This window comes from Chiloscyllium plagiosum, unplaced genomic scaffold, assembly GCF_037043375.1.
Source record: "Chiloscyllium plagiosum isolate Xiang-an unplaced genomic scaffold, Cpla_swu_hap1 HiC_scaffold_1, whole genome shotgun sequence".
In the NCBI taxonomy this organism is placed as follows: Eukaryota; Metazoa; Chordata; class Chondrichthyes; order Orectolobiformes; family Hemiscylliidae; genus Chiloscyllium; species Chiloscyllium plagiosum.
In genome coordinates, this window is record NW_028270139.1 from 179,401,796 (window position 1) to 179,420,546 (window position 18,751).

An 18,751-nucleotide genomic window follows, 5' to 3' on the forward strand; every position below is an offset into this window, starting at 1 on the left:
GTAGAGTCATAGGGATGTACAGCACGGAAACAGACCCTTCGGTCCAACCCGTCCATGCCGACCAGATATCCCAACCCAATCTAGTCCCACCTGCCAGCACCCGGCCCATATCCCTCCACCCTCTGTCTTCTTTCAGCAAGCCAATTACTGATCCAAACTGCTATGTCTCCCACAATCCCATTCCTCCGCATTTTGTACAATAGCCTACTGTGGGGAACCTTATCGAACACCTTGCTGAAACCCATATACACCACATCAACCGGTTTACTCTCATCTATCTGTTTGGTCACCTTCTCAAAGAACTCAATAAGGTTTGTGAGGCACGACCCCGACCCTTCACAAAGCCGTGCTGATTATCCCTAATCAGATTATTCTTTTCTAGATGATTATAAACCCTATCTCTTATAACCTTTTCCAATACTTTACCAACAACTGAAGTAAGGCTCACTGGTCTATAATTACCGGGGTTGTCTCTACTCCCCTTCTTGAACAGGGGAACCACATTTGCTATCCTCCAGTCTTCTGGCACTATTCCTGTAGACATTGACGATTTAAAGATCAATGCCAAAGGCTCGGCAATCTCCTCCCTGGCTTCCCAGAGAATCCTGGGATAAATCCCATCCGGCCCAGGGGACTTATCTATTTTCACACTCCGCAGGATTTCTAATACCTCTTCCTTGTGAACCTCAATCCCACCTAGCCTAGTAGCCTGTATCTCAGTATTCTCCGCGACAACATTGTCGTTTTCTAGAGTGAATACTGTCGAAAAATATTCATTAAGTGCTTCCCCTATCTCCTCTGACTCCACACACAACTTCCCACTACTATCCTTGATTGGCCCTGATCTTACTCTCGTCATTCTTTTATACCTTAAATACCTATAGAAAGCCTTAGGGTTCAAAGTTTGGGAGAAGATTTGTAGCTCGGGTGCTTGTTGTTGTGGTTCTGTTCGCCGAGCTGGGAATTTGTGTTGCAGACGTTTCGTCCCCTGTCTAGGTGACATCCTCAGTACTTGGGAGCCTCCTGTGAAGCGCTTCTGTGATGTTTCCTCCGGCATTTGTAGTGGATTGAATCTGCCGCTTCCAGTTGTCAGTTCCAGCTGTCCGCTGCAGTGGCAGGTGTATTTGGTCCAGGTCAATGTGCTTATTGATTGAATCTGTGGATGAGTGCCATGCCTCTAGGAATTCCCTGGCTGTTCTCTGTTTGGCTTGTCCTATAATAGTAGTGTTGTCTCAGTCGAATTCATGTTGCTTGTCATCTGCGTGTGTGGCTACTAAGGATAGCTGGTCGTGTCGTTTCCGAAACGCTCTACAGCTGCCTCCCACAGTCCAGTTTGCACATTCTCCCGCGTCTGCGTGGGTTTCCTCCGGGTGCTCCGGTTTCCTCCCACAGTCCAAAAATGTGCAGGTCAGGTGAATTGGCCACGCTGAATTGCCCGTAGTGTTAGGGGAATGGGTCTGGGTGGGTTGGTGTGGACTTGTGGGCCAAAGGGCCTGTTTCCACACTAAGTAATGTAATCTAATATAAAAATGGCTAGTTCTCCCTGTATTCCATGTGATCTAACCTTGCTAACCTGTCTCCCATGGTGGGAGACGAATGATTCCTTCTTTTTCTTAACCAAACCCTCAATTTCTCTAGTCAACCAGCATTCCCTACAACTGCCAATCTCCCAGTACCATCCTACAACTCACCCGCTTTATCCTCAACCACAACGTTTTCACCTTTGACAACCAGTTCTTTATCCAGACACATGGAACAGCCATGGGGACTACATTTGTACCCCAATATGCCAACATCTTCATGCACAGGTTTGAACAAGACTCCTCCTCTATGCAGGATCTCCAACCAACATTATACACCAGGTACATTGACGACATTTTCTTCCTCTGGACCCATGGCGAGGGGACACTGATAAAACTACACAGTGACATCAACAAGTTTCATCCCACCATCAAACTCACCATGGACGACTCTCGACTGTCTGTCTCATTCTTGCACACATGCATCTCAATCAAGGAGAGGCACCTCAGTAACTCACTCTACTGCAAACCCGCGGGTAACTTCACGATGCTACACTTCTCCAGCTTCCACACGAAGCACATTACAACAGCATTCCCTATCATAACCACCCTATTATTCTTTCAGATAACTGAGATCTCCTTGTAAACTTTTTCCTCACTTTTCCGCTGACAATTGTGTGGTCAGTAGTACAGTCCAAATAAGGTAATCATCCCTTTCCTATTTCTCAGTTCTACCCAAATAACTTCCCTGGATGTATTCCCAGCAATATCGTCCCTAAGTATAGCAGTAATACCATCTCTTATCAAAAACACCACTCCCCCTCCTCTCTTGCCTCCCTTTCTATCCTTCCAATAGCATTCCTATCCTGGAACATTAAGCTGTCAGTCCTGCCCATCCCTGAACCATGTTTCTATAATTGCTATGATATCCCAGTCCCATGTTCCTAACCATGCCCTGCGTTCATTAGCCTTCCCTGTTAGGCCCTTGCATTGAAATACAGTTTAATTTACCTCATTCTCTGCTTTGTTCCTGCCTGCCCTGACGGTTTGACTTGCTCCTTTTCCCAGCTGTACTAGTCTCAGATTGATCTCTTCCTTTACTATTTCCCTAAGTCCCATCCCCTCATCTTACTAGTTTAAATCCTCCTGAGCAGCTCTAGCAAATCTCCCTGCCAGTATATTAGTCCCCTTCTAATTCAGGTGCAATCTGTCCTCCTCATACAGGTCACTTCGACCTCAAAAGAGATTCCAATGATCCAGAAATGTGAACAGTTTTCCCCTGCACCAGCTCCTCAGCCACACATTCACCTGCCCTATCCTCCTATTCTTACCCTCACTAGCTCGTAACACTGGGAGTAATCCAGATATCACTACCCTTGAGGAAAGCCTTTTCAAATACCTGCCGAATCTCCTATATTCTCCCTTCAGAATCTTATCCTTTTCAATTACCTGCCGACTCCCTGCCGACTCCCTGCCGAATCTCCTATATTCTCCCTTCAGAATCTTATCCTTTTCCTTTGTTATGTTGTTGGTTCCAATGTGTGCAATGACCCGATGCTGGTCCCCCTCCCCCTTGAGAACATTCTCCACCCTCTCTGGGACATCCTTGATCCTGGCACCAGGGAGGTAACACACCATTCTGATTTCTTGTTGTCAGCTGCAGAAACGTCTGCCTGTGCCTCTGACTAGAGAGTCCCCTATCACAATCGATCGCTTGGAGCCTGACATGCCCCTTGTAACATTAGAACCTGGCTGTTTGTGCTACGTTCCCCTGAAAGTCTATGAACCCCTACATTTACCAAAATGGGATACTCATTTGAGATGGGGATATCCACAGGAGACTCCTGCACTACCTACCCCTTCTCTCCTACTTTTCCTGGCAGTAACCCATCTGCCTGACTGTATCTGTGGCTTTTCTCCCTTCCTATAACTGCCGTCCATCACAGCCCCTAGCTCCTGTAAATTCCTCGTTGCCTCTAACTGCTACTCCATCCCTAATCAAGAGCACATGACTCTGTTAAAGGGCATCTTTCCACCTTTACAATCTACAGAAAATAGCACAGTGCTCTCAAAACCACTGTTTCAGACAAACTTATGTTTTTTTTTTAATTTTAATCAGGAGACTGATCTCAATAAAACATATAACCAAAAAGAACCTACTCTACTTACTATTAACAAAAAGATAGCAAGGTAAACTTAAAAACAATGCACTTTTCCGTTCCTGTGCTGTGACCTCTCCCACACAGGTTCCTCCAAGGTCAGCTGTGAATTTCACTGTTTGTTAATTTTTGTTTTAGGTGCACTCTGAAGTCCAGAAATACTTGAACTCAAACAACAAAGGCTTAGTTATGCTGATTCACTGCAGGGTCAGACAGCAGCATCGGTTTCTTTCTCTCTCTGTCTCAGACTGACCACGTGGTTCCCTGCCTTTGTGTCTCTCCTCCCTTTTTAAAGTGCCGTTGTTCTAATCCAACAGCTTGTAAAACAGTAATTATTGCTCCTGGAATTCAAGGAAATGACCTCCAACACCTAAAATGCCTCCAAAAAGGAGCAGCTCTTATAGCCACAATTGTTTCCTGTCCTCCATCTTGGATTACCCAGAATCCTGAAGTGCTGTGTAGAGCACCCACACTCTACCTGCAAGAATGACCTTGAGCTTCCAGTTGTCTGCTGCTTCAGCACACCACCCCCCGCCGCCCCCACCCCATCTTCCGCATGAAAACTGACTTTTTCCAAGCTACCATCGGGTCTGAGCAAGGGTCACCAGACCTGAAACATTAACTCTTATTTCTCATCACAGATGCTGCCAACCCTGAGCTTTGGTTTCTTATTACAGAATCTCCAGTTTTTCTGGTTTATATTTGATATTCAGGGCTCCCTGGACTTGCTGCCCTTGCCCTTCACTCTCAGGATCACACTGGCCCTGAATCCTTACCATAATACTTGTAAAAGGCTCTCCCTTCCCAAATGTACACTGACCTGCGAGTCGCTGCTTCCAATCCTGTGTAATGATATTGAAATGGGCCCTCCCCTAGAATGGACACTCAAGCTCTGTGCTATCATTGCTCAGACCATAGTGGCGATAGTGAGAGATGATATCGGTTCTCTGGAGAAAAAGGTTGAATTCATGTGGTTGGAAATTAGAAATAGTAACAGGAAAAGTCACTGATCAGCGTAGTCTATAGGCCACCATGTAATAACATCACAGTGAGGCAGTCAGTAAACAAGGAAATAACTGATGCATATAGAAATGGTACAGCAGTTATCATGGGGGATTTTAATGTACACATTGGTCAAACCAGCTCAGTCAAAGCATCCTTGAGGAGGAGGCCATAGAATGTATCTGTGGTAGTTTTCGTGAACGGTATGTAATGGAACCTACGAGGGAGCAAGCTACCCTAGATTTGGTCATGTGTAATGAGACAGGAATAAATGATGATCTTTGGTTAGGGATCCTCTTGGGAGGAGCGATCACAATATGGTTGTATTTAATATACAGGTTGGTGGGGTGGTGAGAAAGTAAAATCAGATACCAGTGTCTTGTGCAGAAACAAAGGAGACTTCAGTGGGATGAGGGAGGAGTTGACTAAGGTGGACCAGTAGCAAAGACTATCCAGTGGGACAATTGAGGATCAGTGGAGGACCTTTAAAGCAATTTTTCACTGTGCTTAGCAAAAGTATATTCCGGTGAAAAGGAAGGGCTTTAAGAAAAGGGGTAATCTGCCATGGGTGTCTAAGGAAATAAAGGAGGGGTTCAAATTGAAAGTGAATCATACAAAGTGGCAAAGATTAGTGGGAACCTAGAGGATTTTTGAAGGTCAACAGAAATCCACGAAAAACATCTATGAAGAAAAGTATGTGAATCATGTGAATAAACTCGCTCAGAATGTGAAAGCAGGTAGCAAGGGTTTGTACTGATCTATGAAATGAGAATGGCCTGTTTCCACACTGTAGAGATTCTATGAGAAAGAGTGGCTAAGGTGAACATTTGTTCTTTTGAGGATGAGAAGGGGGATTTATTAATGGGGAATGAGAAATAGCCAAAGCATTGCACAGATATTTTGTGTTGGTCTTCACAGTGGATAACACTAATAACATGTCAGTAATTGATGACAAGGAGGTTATGGCAAGTGAGGACCTAGAAAGGATCATTATCAGTAAAGAGATAGTGTTAGGTATGCTAATGGGATGAAAGCTGGACAAGTCTCCTGGCCCGAGGCAAAAGTGAGGATTGCAGTTGCTGGAAATCAGAGTCTAGATTAGAGTGTTGCTGGAAAAGCACAGCGGGTCAGGCAGCATCCGAGGAGCAGGAAAATCGAGGTTTTGGGCAAAAGTCCTTCATCAAGAATTAGGCTGGGAGCCTCCGGGGTGGAGAGATAAATGGGAGGGGAATGGAGGTGATCGGTCAGAGAGGAGGGGGGCATGGATAGGTGAAAAGGAAGATAGGCAGGTAGGACAGGTCATGAGGGCGGTGCTGAGCTGGAAGGCTGGAGCTGGGGTGAGGTGGGGGAAGGGGAAATGAGGAAGCTGTTGAAGTCCACATTGATGCCCTGGGGTTGAAGTGTTCCGAGGCGTTCTTCCTCCAGGCGTCTGGTGGTGAGGGAGCGGCGGTGAAGGAGGCCCAGGACCTGCATGTCCTCGGCAGAGTGGGAGGGGGAGTTGAAATGTTGGGCCACGGGGCGGTGTGGTTGATTGGTGCGGGTGTCTCGGAGATGTTCCCTAAAGTGCTGTGCTAGGAGGCGTCCAGTCTCCCCAATGTTGAGAGGACTGCAAATGCCAGCATCTAAACCAGAGTTTAGATCAGTGTGGTGCTGGGAAAGCACTGCAGGTCAGACAGCATCCGAAGAGGGGGCTTTTGCCTGAAACGTTGATCCTCCTGCTCCTCGATGCTGCCTGACCTGCTGTGCGTTTCCAGCACCACTCTGATCTAAAAACTGATGGAATGTATCCCAGGGTCCTAAAAGAGATAGCAGGTGAAATGGCATGTCGCTGGTATGTACCATGACTGCTGGCTGTTTCCCCTTTTCCCCTTCCAGAATGTCTTGCAGCCACTCTGAGACATCTCTGACCTTGGCCCATCAGGGAAGCAACATACCATTCAGGAGTCTCATTTCCTGCCAGAGACTGCTCTGTTGTTCCCTTTCAAGTCCAGTGCCCGAAGCTCCTCTCCCTTTGTGCAGCAGAGCCAACCATGGTGCCATTAACTTGGTCATGGTCACTTTCCTCTGAGAGGCCATCTCTTCCCCAACAGTATCTGATGGTGGGTGGGGGAGGGTAGCCTGTCTGAGAGACTGACCATGGTTTAAACCGAGTTTTCTTCCTGCAATCTGCTGTCAATGTTCCTCCCCACAGACATTGACCGAGCTGGTGAGGCTCTCCAGTATTATTTGTGGGTTTACGCTGAGGTCACTGTTCTGAGCTATCAGAGGGAGTGGGGTTGAGGGTTGGTATAGGGAGCTGGGAAATAGATGCCGAACTGAATGTAATCCCATGTTGCAATTGTATAAAATAGAAACCTTGGGTCAGTTTGGATCGAGCTCATTTGAACTGTTCAAGGCAAATACCACTGTCAGGTTGGAACCTCATTCTTTCTGAGGGGTGCATCAACCCCAGTTAGTGTTCTCTGTTCCTCTTTTACAGAAATGACAGAGACCCCGAAAACCAGCAAGACGGTGAGTGATACTGTTCATTCTGTGGTGAGTACGCAATGCCTTTCAAAGACACCACTGTCCAGCTCCCAGTTTGGACCACTCGGAATACAGAGCATCCTGTCGCGATCTGATACTGAAGGCAACTCTGTATGTTTAGCAGTGACATAGATCAGGACAGACCTGGTCCTCTGTGGTTCAGATAGTTAATGTTTTTTATCTTCAGAATTCCTGCGCATAGTATGACAGGTGTAAAATACACAAGCAGTTAACCTCCTGAAGTTTGCTCTCACTCCTGATCCCTGCTATCTCACTCACTAACCCCCCACCTGCCACCTCCCGCTAAACCCCACCACCCCCTCCCCTAGTGCCTGCCTTCACTTTCCCCACCCCCACCTTTTGGTTCTTATCCACTCCCAGCTCCCTGCTCTCACCCCGACCAGCTCTCCCTGCCCCTCGCCCCCCTCCCCAACCCCTGTCTGTCTCTCTCTCTCTCTCTCTCTCTCTCTCTCTCTCTCTCCCCCCACCCCCACGTTCTGCCCCTCGCTCCCCCCCCCTCCCCAACTCCCGTCTCTGTCTCTCTCTCTCTCTCCCCACCCCCACGTTCTGCCCCTCACCCTCCCTAACTCCCAGCTCTCCCTGCCCCCACCCCACGTTCTGCCCCCTCCCCAATTCCTGTCTCTCTCTCTCCCCACCCCCACGTTCTGCCCCTCACCCCCCCCTCCCCAACTCCCACCTCTCCCTGCCCCCACCCCCATGTCCTGCCCCCCAACTCCCAGCTCCTCCTGCCACCCTCCCCAACTCCCAGCTCCCCCCTACCCCCACCCCTTACTAACCATCTCTGCCTCAGCCTGAGGGTGTGAACTAACTGCAGCTGAATGGTAAGGTGCTGTTTGTGCAGGGAGCACTGAACTCTCCATCTCTCTTTCTGCTGTCTCTTCTGGTTGGAATGTTTACGGGTGCTGTTCACCCTCAGCACGATCGAAAACTCTGAATCAAATCCTGCTGGAATGTTCTCATTAGTTGGAAAATAGCAGTACACTGCAGGTCAGTTATTGTCAAGTCTCTGTGATTTCAGATTGATAACTAATCTGATCTTCAGGTAACCTACCAGTTTCTCTGAACTGCTGTGTTTTTCCAGCATTTACTGGTTTGTTTATATTTGAATGTAGGTTCTCTGTCTCTTTGCCCTGTCTGTTGCCCTGATTGTCTTGAAGATTAATCACCTGTTAACCTTCTCGGTTTCACAGATTTCGGGGTGCCTCACGGTTTTTTCCACTGGCTGTTTCTTGGTGCAATCCAAACTGATGTTCCCGCTTGGTCTTCCCAGACTACCTCTATTCCATTCTCTATTATCAGGGAGACCCTTCCTCCTTTTCCATCTCCTTTCTATCTCTCTAAAGGTCAAGTAACTTCACATTTGACTTACAAACCTTGGGACCTTTGCAATCATTTCCCATGAATGGCTCTCATCCCCATACTCTTGTGTTCTGTATCCAACTGGCCGTGGTGTAATATGGTGTGCACAACCCACCCCTCCCTGTGGTGACTGCATTCACAGTTGAGTAGACAGCCTTCCATTCTCCTTGTTACCCTGAACGCTGATGAGTACAGCTTCTCAGTGCACTGTAGTTGCACCTACACCAAATGGATTGTGCTGGTTCAAGAAAGCAGCTGACAAGAACAACGAGGGATGGCAGCTACCTGCTGTCCCAATCAGCCGTGTCCACGTCCCATGAATGAATTTTTAAAAATGAGACACAGTAATTTTGTGACCGCAGTGGTATTAATCTGTCTTTGAACCTTTCACTTTAATGCAGCGTGGAACAAAGCCTAAAAAGGTGGCGCATGTTGGTCTCTGTCTGTCTTCCTCGTTGTATCTGTATGGCATGAGCATTTTCTTGCGCATGTTCATTACTTCTCCCATTTGCCAACCTATCCTCAGTAAATCTCTGTTAGTATGACAAAATATGGTTTCCATTTCCCATTTTCACCAGGATCAGCTTCATGAAGCATGGCTTTCCCAGTCACTCTGAGAGTGTGTGTTTGTATGTGTATAGTCCCAGCTGCAGATGGCTATCACAGTCTCTGTGAGGGTGTAACCAGAGTCATTGTCAGTGTTGTCCCTGGGAAAGATGCATATCAGAGTGTGGGGACCCATTGGAAAGGTAGTACTGTGAGGGATTGAGCTTTGGGGATGTAGAAAGAATCACTGAAAAATACTAGAGACTCACCAGGAATGAAGAGACAAATGGGATCCACTGGAAATATTGTGGATCCATAGGTATGAACTGGGAATGAGGAGGTCTGGGATCTGCTGTGTTTCACAGGCAAAGGGAAATGGAATGGAGCACACTCGAATCTAATACAGTTGGGGACTAACATAGAACATTCCAGCACAGTACAGGCCCTTCGGCCCTCGATGTTGCGCCGCCCTTCACACCAATCTGAAGCCCATCTAACCTACACTATTCCATATACGTCCATATGCTTGTCCAATGACGACTTAAATGCACTTAAACTTGGCGAATCTACTACCGTTGCAGGCAAAGCATTCCATACCATACCCTTACTACTCTCTGAGTAAAGAAACTACCTCTGACATCTGTCTTATACCTATCTCCCCTCACTTTAAAGTTGTGTTCCCTTGTGTTTGCCGTCCCCATACTTGGAAAAAGGCTCTCCCTGTCCACCCTATCTAACCCTCTGATTATCTTATATGTCTCTATTAAGTCACCTCTCAACCTTCTTCTCTCTAACGAGAACAGCCTCAAGGCCCTCAGCCTTTCCTCGTAAGACCTTCCCTCCATACCAGGCAACATCCAAGATGCACCCTTTCCAAAGCTTCCACATCCTTCTTATAATGCGGTGACCAGAACTGTACACAATACTCCAAGTGCGGCCGTACCAGAGCTTTGTACAGCTGTAACATAACCTCCTGGTTCCGGAACTCGATCCCTCTATTAATAAAGGCTAAAACACTGTATGCCTTCTTAACAACCCTGTCAATCTGGGTGGCAACATTCAGGGATCTGTGTACATGGACACCGAGATCTCTCTGCTCATCTGCACTCTTAAGAAGCTTACTATTAGCCCAGTACTTTGCATTCCGATTACTACGTCCAAAGTGTATCATCTCACATTTGTCCACATTAAACTCCATTTGCCACCTCTCGGCCCAGCTCTGCATCCTATCTGTCTCTTTGCAACCTACTACATCCTTCTTCACTATTCACAGCCCAACCGACCTTAGTGTCGTCCGCAAATTTACTAACCCACCCTTCTAAGCCCTCATCCAGGTCATTTATAAAAATGTCGAACAGCAGTGGACCCAACACCGACCCTTGCGGTACACCACTGGTATCTGGATACTAAGGTGAACATATTTCATCAACCATCACCCTCTGTCTTCTTTCAGCAAGCCAATTACTGATCCAAACTGCTATATCTCCCACAATCCCATTCCTCCTCATTTTGTATAATAGCCTACTGTGGGGAACCTTATCGAATGCCTTGCTGAAACCCATATACACCACATCAACTGGTTTACTCTCATCTACCTGTTTGGTCACCTTCTCAAAGATCTCAATAAGGTTTGTGAGGCACGACCTACCCTTCACAAAACTGTGCTGACTATCCCTGATCAGATTATTCTTTTCTAGATGGTTATAAATCCTATCTCTTATAACCTTTTCCAACACTTTACCAACAACTGAAGTGAGACTCACTGGTCTATAATTACCGGGGTTGTCTCTACTCCCCTTCATGAACAGGGGAACCACATTTGCTATCCTCCAGTCCTCAGGCACTATTCCTGTAGACAATGATGATTTGTAGATCAATGCCAAAGGCTCGGCAATCTCTTCCCTTGCTTCCCAGAGGATCCTAGGATAGATCCCATCCGGCCCAGGGGACTTGTCTATTTTCACGCTCTGCAGTATTTCTAATACCTCTTCCTTGTGAACCTCAATCTCTTCTAGTCTAGATGCAAGTATCTCTGTATCTTCCTCGCCAACATTTTCATTTTCTATAGTGAACACTGTCGAAAAATATTTATTTAGTGCTTCCCCTATCTCCTCTGACTCCACACACAACTTCCCTTGATTGGCCCTAATTTAACACTCGTCATTCTTTTATTCCTGACATACCTACAGAAAGCCTTAGGGTTAACCCTGATCCTATCCGCCAACAACCTCCCATGTCTCCTCCTGGCTCTTCTGAGCTCTCTTTTTTGGTCTTTCCTGACTTCCTTGTAACCCTCAAGCGCCCTAACTGAGGTTTCACATTTTGTCCTAACATAAGCCTTCTGCTTCTTCTTGACCAGGGATTCCACTTCCTTTGTAAACCACAGCTCACACGTTCTATATCTTCCTCCCTGCCTGACAGTGATGCAGTTCTTGGGGAGTTTGCTTTGAGTGAAGTGAAAGGAGTACCATTCCAGATGTAGAGCCTGGGTCCAATGGGAATGCATTGCAGGAGAGTGCAGTGCATGGATTGACACACTGAGAATTGATCAAGGGGAATCTACTGAAAGCAGAGTGCGCAGGGTCCCATTTGTCTAGTAAGCTTGTGAGCCCAGTGGAATAGTAGTCAGCTGGGAGTCCAGTCAGAGTATGTATGGGGATGAGAGTGCAGAGCTTGGGTCATCCACAGATTGTGTAATATACAGGGAAGGGGGAGTGCCCTTCCCTTGGGAGTTTATAAAAATGCATTCCTGGGACGTGGTCATCATTGAGTGGGCCAGTATTTATTTCTCAACCCTGATTGCCCCAATAACAATGGAGAGTCAGACATATGGCTGTGGGTTTGGAGTTTTGCTGTCCTGACCAGGTAAGGATGGCAGGATTCCTTCCCTAAAGAGATTTAGTAAACCAAATCCAGCAGTGGTTACCTGGCTGCCATTAGGCCATCTTTTTATTCCGGGTTTCTAATATTTAATTGAAATCTGACAGTCTGCCACGGTGGGGGTTCAAACCCATATGACTGAAGCCTGGGGCTCACTATTCCAATGACATTACCACTGTGTGTGTCTACAGGTCCAGGATATAGCACGCTATGAGATTCTTGATTCATTGTCGGGATGTGGGTGTTGCTGGCAGCGCTAACATTATTGTTCATCCTTTTTGGCCAGGGATTGCTGTGGGTCTAGAGTCACTTGTCGGCCAGACCAGGTGACAATGGCAGATTTCCTTCCCTGAAGAACATTAGTGAACCAGATGGGTCTTTCCAGCAGTTGACAGTGGTTTCAAGATCAGCATTAAACTTCTAATTTTAGGAATTTTTAAAATTTAAATTAAATTCCATTATCTGCCATAGTGGGATTTCAACCAAGATAATCAACATGTTCTCCAGGTGTCTGGGTTAATAGAACTGCCTCCCGTTGGAAGTTACTTAGAGGCTGTAATGTACTGGAGGATCCACTAGGGGGGTGTAGAGGTCCTGGGTACTGGGCACAAGATCAGAGGTCAGAGGTCTCCAGGATTGAGCAGACTGATTTGAGGTCAGGACTGAGCATGGGGGAGATCAGGGGAACAGTGAACAGGCTGTCTTCCAGCTCAGCTCGTCCTAACTAGTCTTCTCCAAATGAAACTGTGAAAACAAACGTGACCTCTTCAAGCCAATCACTATTCGGAAAGCCCCAGCGAGGACAACTGGAGAACAAGCTGTTTCCATCTCTTATTTAAAAATAATCTTCAGTGTGTAAAGTGAACTTGCAAAGATCCCATTTAGAATTCCAGGTTTATCTACAAAACTTGAAATAAATTCCTTTTTCTGCATTCCTTCAAAACCCGAGTTCTCTAAGCAGTAATAAATAAATAATCATCTTTATAACAACTGCCCCTGAGCCTTGGCAGGTTAGAGGTCACGGGGTCTGAGCACAGGCTGGTTAGAGGTCACGCAGACCTGAGAGGAGAGAAATTTAAAAAGACATCAAAAGGCAAATTTTGCACAAACATGGTGGTTTGCATTTGAAATGAATTTGCTGAGGAAGTGGTTGGTGTGGGCGCAGGTACAATGTTAAAAAGGCACTTAACTAAGTACATGAATAGGAAGGTTTGGAGGGATATGGGCCAGGAGCAGGCAGGTGGGACTAGATTAGTTTGGGTTATATTTGGATTAAAGTTGAAACTTTATTGCTGGAACAGCACAGCAGGTCAGGCAGCATCCAGGGAACAGGAGATTCGATGTTTCGGGCACAGGCCCTTCTTCAGGAATGAGCTCATTCCTGAAGAAGGGCCTGTGCCCGAAACGTCGAATCTCCTGTTCCCTGGATGCTGCCTGACCTGCTGTGCTGTTCCAGCAATAAAGTTTCAACTTTGATCTCCAGCATCTGCAGACCTCACTTTCTCCTTATATTTGGATTAGTTGGACTAAAAGGTCTGTCTACATGCTGAACAAGAGGCTGAATAGGCTGGTGCTGTTTTCCCTGGAGTGTCAGAGATTTATAAAATTGTGGGGGGCATGGATAGAGGTGAATAACCAAAATATTTTCCCAAGGGTCGAGGAGTCCAAACTAGAGGGTATAGGTTTAAGGTGAGAAGGGAGAAATTTAAAAGGGACCTAAGGGGTAACTTTTTCACACAGAGGGTGGTACGTGTATGGATTGAGCTGCCAGAGGATGTGGTAGAGGCTGGTACAATTGCAACATTTAAGAGGCATCTGGATGGGTATATGAATAGGAAGGGTTTAGAGGGATATGGGCCAAATGGTGTCCAATAGGACTCGGTTAATTTAGAATACCTGGTCAGCATAGACAAATTGGACGGAAGGGTCTGTTTCCATGCTGCACACTGCTATGACCCTAAGCAACATACTGCAGAAGCAGCTCCATTCAAACACAGGCCAAGAAATGTCAGTGACCGAGAATGATAATGTGACAGGACTTCAAGGTTGTCCACGGTAAGGTTCTTTTTGAAGCTTGCATCAGTGTGTGTTATAATTGGCTGCTTGCATGACCTTGCCATCACGCTTCTGTCATACTTGCCATCCAGTCGGAAGCTTGTGTGCCTGACTGGCTATGCATGAAATCTCAACAGTCTGTGACAGGCATTGTGTAAATGGGGCAATGTTGAACTTTTGCAAATAGCTGGAGTGACGACATCTGTGTTCACTGCAGCCTACTGTCCCTGTGTTTCAGGGCCAATATATGGGGAGGGAAAAGTCTTCCTTTAGCTGAACTCCTAGCATCCCTGTGATTTAGGGATAGTCTGGAGAGAGAGAAAGATCTATGTTCATGGCAGCCCACAGTAACCCTGTAATCTGAAGACAATGTAGAAAGAGTGAGAGATGGATTTGTTCACGACAGAGTGCAATATCCCTGTGATTGAAGAACAGTGTAGATGGAGGGAGTCAGCTGTAGAATGGCAGTAGAATAGGGGGTGATGCACAGACAAGTACTGAAGAAGACCCAACCCAGTCCAGAAGGCAGTGCAAATATTGTCACGTTAAGGCACAATGGAGCATGGCCATGCTGAATGGCCTTTAATTAAATGTAAGGAGTCTTACAAGTAAGGTCGAGGCATTGAGAGTGCTGAATAATTTATAGGTATGTGATATCATTGCTGTCACAGAGACATAGTTAAAGGATGGATGGGACTGGCAGCTCACCATTCTTGGTTATACAATGTTTAGGTGAGATGGGGGCGATGGTGACACCTTATTGGCCAAAGGTATCAATTCCTGCAGCAAGGAGGGTTGATAACTTCCTCAAACGGGACCATGTGGGTAGAAATTAGAAACAACAAGGGTGGGGCGGGGAGCGAATCAGTTTGCTGATGTGTATGAGAGATTGCCAAGCAGTTGGAGAAATAAAAGGTCATGTGTAGAGGAGAATCACAGAATCTCCACAGTGCAGAAAGAAGCCAATCTACCCATCAGGCTGTACTGACCCTGCGAAGGACGTCCACCCAAACCCCCACCCTGTCCCCGGAACCCTGAATTTCCCATAGCTGACTTAAACATCTCTGAGTAAGACAGACAGTTTAGTATGGCCAATCCACCTAACCTGCACAGCTTTAGACTGAATGTATGCAGGCAAATCTTAACAGTGTAACAATAGTAGTGGGGGATTTAACTTCCCCAAATATTAACTCGGGCAGATAAAGTATGAAAGGCTTAGAGGGATAGAGTTCTTGAAATTGTCCTGGAGAGGTGGTTATGCCAATGCATAACCAAGGAGGAAGCAGTGCTGGATCTAATCTCAGGAAATAAAGTCAGGATAGTGGGTGTGGCAGTGGGGGGAGTGTTTTGGTGATAATAACCGTAATTCAGTAAGAGGTAAGGTCCTTAAGGATAAGGACAACTTCAACATGACATCCCAGCTCCTATACTCAATACTACAACACCACCTTAATCAACCTGTTCTACCTGGGATACAAATTTTAAAGAATTATGTTTTAGTGTGTTGGTGAGTTTGTGGTCTGCCATGATGCCACAAACCATAGCCCACAAACCCACCACACACTAAAACAGCAGCTAATGAACTTGAAAGACCCCATACAGACAACAAACAAAACTAATGTCATTTACAAAATACCGTGCGAGAACCGTAACAAACACTACATTGGACAAACAGATAGAAAACTAGCCACCAGGATTCATAATCACCAACTAGCCACAAAATGACATGACCCTCTCTCACTAGTATCCTCACGGACAGATGAGGAAGGACACCACTTCGACTGGGACAACACATCCATCCTAGGACAAGCCAAACAAAGACACGCACGAGAATTCCTAGATGCATGGCATTCCAACCGGAACTCTATCAACAAACACATCGAGTTAGACCCCATCGACCACCCCCTGAGCAAAGGAACAGGAAGTGACTTTACAGGAAATGACATCACCAACCCAAAGAAACCCAAACATGTAAATAGAAAGCAGGAATTGTCAGCATTACTTCACCTGAGGCCCACTGAAGATGTTACCTAGTAGGGTGACGAAACGTCTAGAAATGATCCTTCCAGCTCAGTGAGCAAACCTACATCCAAAAGAATTATGTTCTTGAATCTCTGTCTGTCTGTTCTGCAACACTACCTTCGAACCTATTATTAATTTGCATTTATTCAAATTAAACTGTATCAGCCACTCCTCAGTACATTGGCCCAGTTGATGAAGATCTCTTTGTACTCTGAGATAACCATCTTCACTGTCCAATTCTGGTGTCATCTGCAAATATACTAATCGGGCCTCCCAAATTCTCATTCAAATTATATATAAATGACGAACAAAACTGAACCCAGTACTGATCCTGGTTCACAGGCCTCCAGTCTGAAAAACAATCCTCCACCATCACCCTCTGTCTCCTAACGTTAAGCCAATTTTGTATCCAGTTAGCTATCCCTCCCTGAATTCTATGTGATCTAACTTTACTAATTAGTGTAGTTCAAAACTAGGGAGCATATTTTGAAGGTGGGAGGAGAAAGATTTAAAAAGGACATGGCAATGTTTTTTACTAAAAGTGGTTGGCATGTGGGATGACCTTCCAGAGGAAGTGGTGGATGCGGGTCCAGTTACGACATTTAAGTACGTGAATAGGAAGGATATGGGCCAAACATAGGCAGGTGGGGAGAGTTAAGTGTGGGAAGAGTTTAGTATGGGAACATGGTTGTGTGGACCGAAGGTCTGTTTCCATACTGTATGATTCGATGACAAAGATGGACCAGAAATAAAGGTATTAATCTCCAGTTGGAGAGACATGGGTAGTCAGCATAGGCTTTAGCAGGAGAAATCATTTCAAACATATATGATTGAATTATTCCAGGAGGTGAATAGATGTGGCAGTCAGAGAGTTGATGTAGTTAACATGGACTTTAGCAAAGTTTTGGCCGATTCATTAAGAAGCTACAAGCCCATGGGATCTGGGCAGTGAGGCAATTTGGATTAAAAATGGGCTTAATGGCAGCAAACAGAAGGGGAACAGTGACTAAAAGCCCTGAGTCCAGTGGTGTACCACAGCTCTGTCCCTTGCTGTTTGTGTACATTGATGGTGTAGACATGAATGGAGGAGGTATGGCTCGTAAGGTCGCACATGATACAAAGATTGATGGTATGGTCAGTAGTGAGGAAGGAAGCCTGAAACAACACGCTGCTCAGATGGTGAATGGAATGCAATCTGAAAAGATGCATCTTGGATGGACTAACAAGGCAAGAGGATCAGAGGGGCCTTGGTGAGCGTGCCCATAGATCCGAGAAGGCAGCAGGACAAGTTGATAAGAAACCATAGGGGATTGTTGCCTTTCTCAGTCAAGGCATTGAATGCAAGAGCAAGGAAATTATGATGGAGATGTATCTGATGTTAGTTAGGCCAGAGCTGGACTTGAGTGCAATTCTAGTTGCTGGACTGTTAAGTATGATAGCACTGGGAGGGATGCAGAGGAGATTCTTTCAATTTATTGGATGGCTAGGCAGCATTTATTGCCCACCCCTAATTGCCCAGATACAGAAAAGCAAGTCAGTCTCACCGCTGTAGGTCTGGAGTCAGGTGTAGGCCAGACTAGGTAAGGACGGCTGCTTCCTTCCCTAAAGGACGTTAGTGAATCAGATTGGTTTTCAACAATGGATTCATGGTCATTGTTAATCTCTTGATTCCGGATTTATATTGAACTTAAATTCCACAATTACCGTGACAGGATTTGAACCCAGGTCTCTAGAACATTAACAGCAATAATAGCACTGGGCTGGGCCATCCCCTCCCCTATTCAACAGGATTTGCCTGGAATGGAGCGATTTAGCTCTGAAGGGTGACCAGATTGGCTGGGCTGGTTTCCCAGGGGCAGGATTGGCAGCTCAAATTCCCAAATGTCGGGTTTTCAGGAGAGACAGAGGAGGAAGTAAAGGAGGAGGAGGTGTCACTGTATTGATCAGGGAATCGACTGCAGCTGGAAGGGGAATGACATTCAGTGCTGCTCAAATAAAGTCACATTGGCTTCATACAGGAGGCAGAGAGAGAACGTCAGAGGGGGTGGAGTAGCAACACTGAATAGAAACCAAATCACTTCCACAGTGAGGGAGGGTGCAATTAGGGGAAAGCACCCAGTGGAAACCTGATGGATGGAACTAAAACCACAAAAGGTGTCACATATCGACCACGTTGGAGCAGCTCTCAAGCGCTCAATTGTATAAATGCTGAAATTAGGCAATTAATTAGCAAAAGTAAGGTAGTATTAATGGGGGATATTAATCTTAACGTAGACTGGGAAAGACAAATAAACACCTGTCAGAAAAGTTGTGAATTTCTAGAATACATCCAAGATAGTTTCCTTGGCATGTGACAAGGGGGCAAGCAATGTTCAATCGAGTAATGAGCAGTGAGCCTGCTTTAATTAGTGACTGAGAAATAGTGATCATATCATGATCGAGTTTCACATAGTGTTTTTTAAAGCTAAGCAAAGATCGGACGCTAGAATTTTGGATTGAAGTAAGACAGACTTTAACGGGGTGAACTGGAGATTGTCCGCAGTAAACTGGGAAGCTCTGTTAATCGGTAGGAAAACTGAGGAACGTGGAGAGTTTCAAAGAAACACCTATTGCCACTCAGAAGCAGTTTGTCCCCATGAGAATGAAAAGCTCCACCTGTCG

General features: G+C 46.0%; 1 protein-coding gene across 5 annotated transcripts in view; it reads left to right on the forward strand.

Moving 5' to 3' along the window:
- LOC122553861 (dynactin subunit 1-like) overlaps window positions 1–18,751 on the forward strand; it is a 203,046-nt gene that overhangs the window by 13,746 nt on the left and 170,549 nt on the right. For 3 of the 5 annotated variants that reach the window (XM_087992316.1, XM_087992322.1, XM_087992328.1), the window contains exon 4: window positions 7,161–7,192. In XM_087992316.1, the coding sequence (XP_087848442.1) occupies window positions 7,161–7,192 (32 nt within the window). Of the gene's footprint in view, window positions 1–7,160; window positions 7,193–8,988; window positions 9,010–18,751 lie in introns of all 5 variants that reach the window. The other 2 variants (XM_087992308.1, XM_087992310.1) reach the window with 1 other exon arrangement.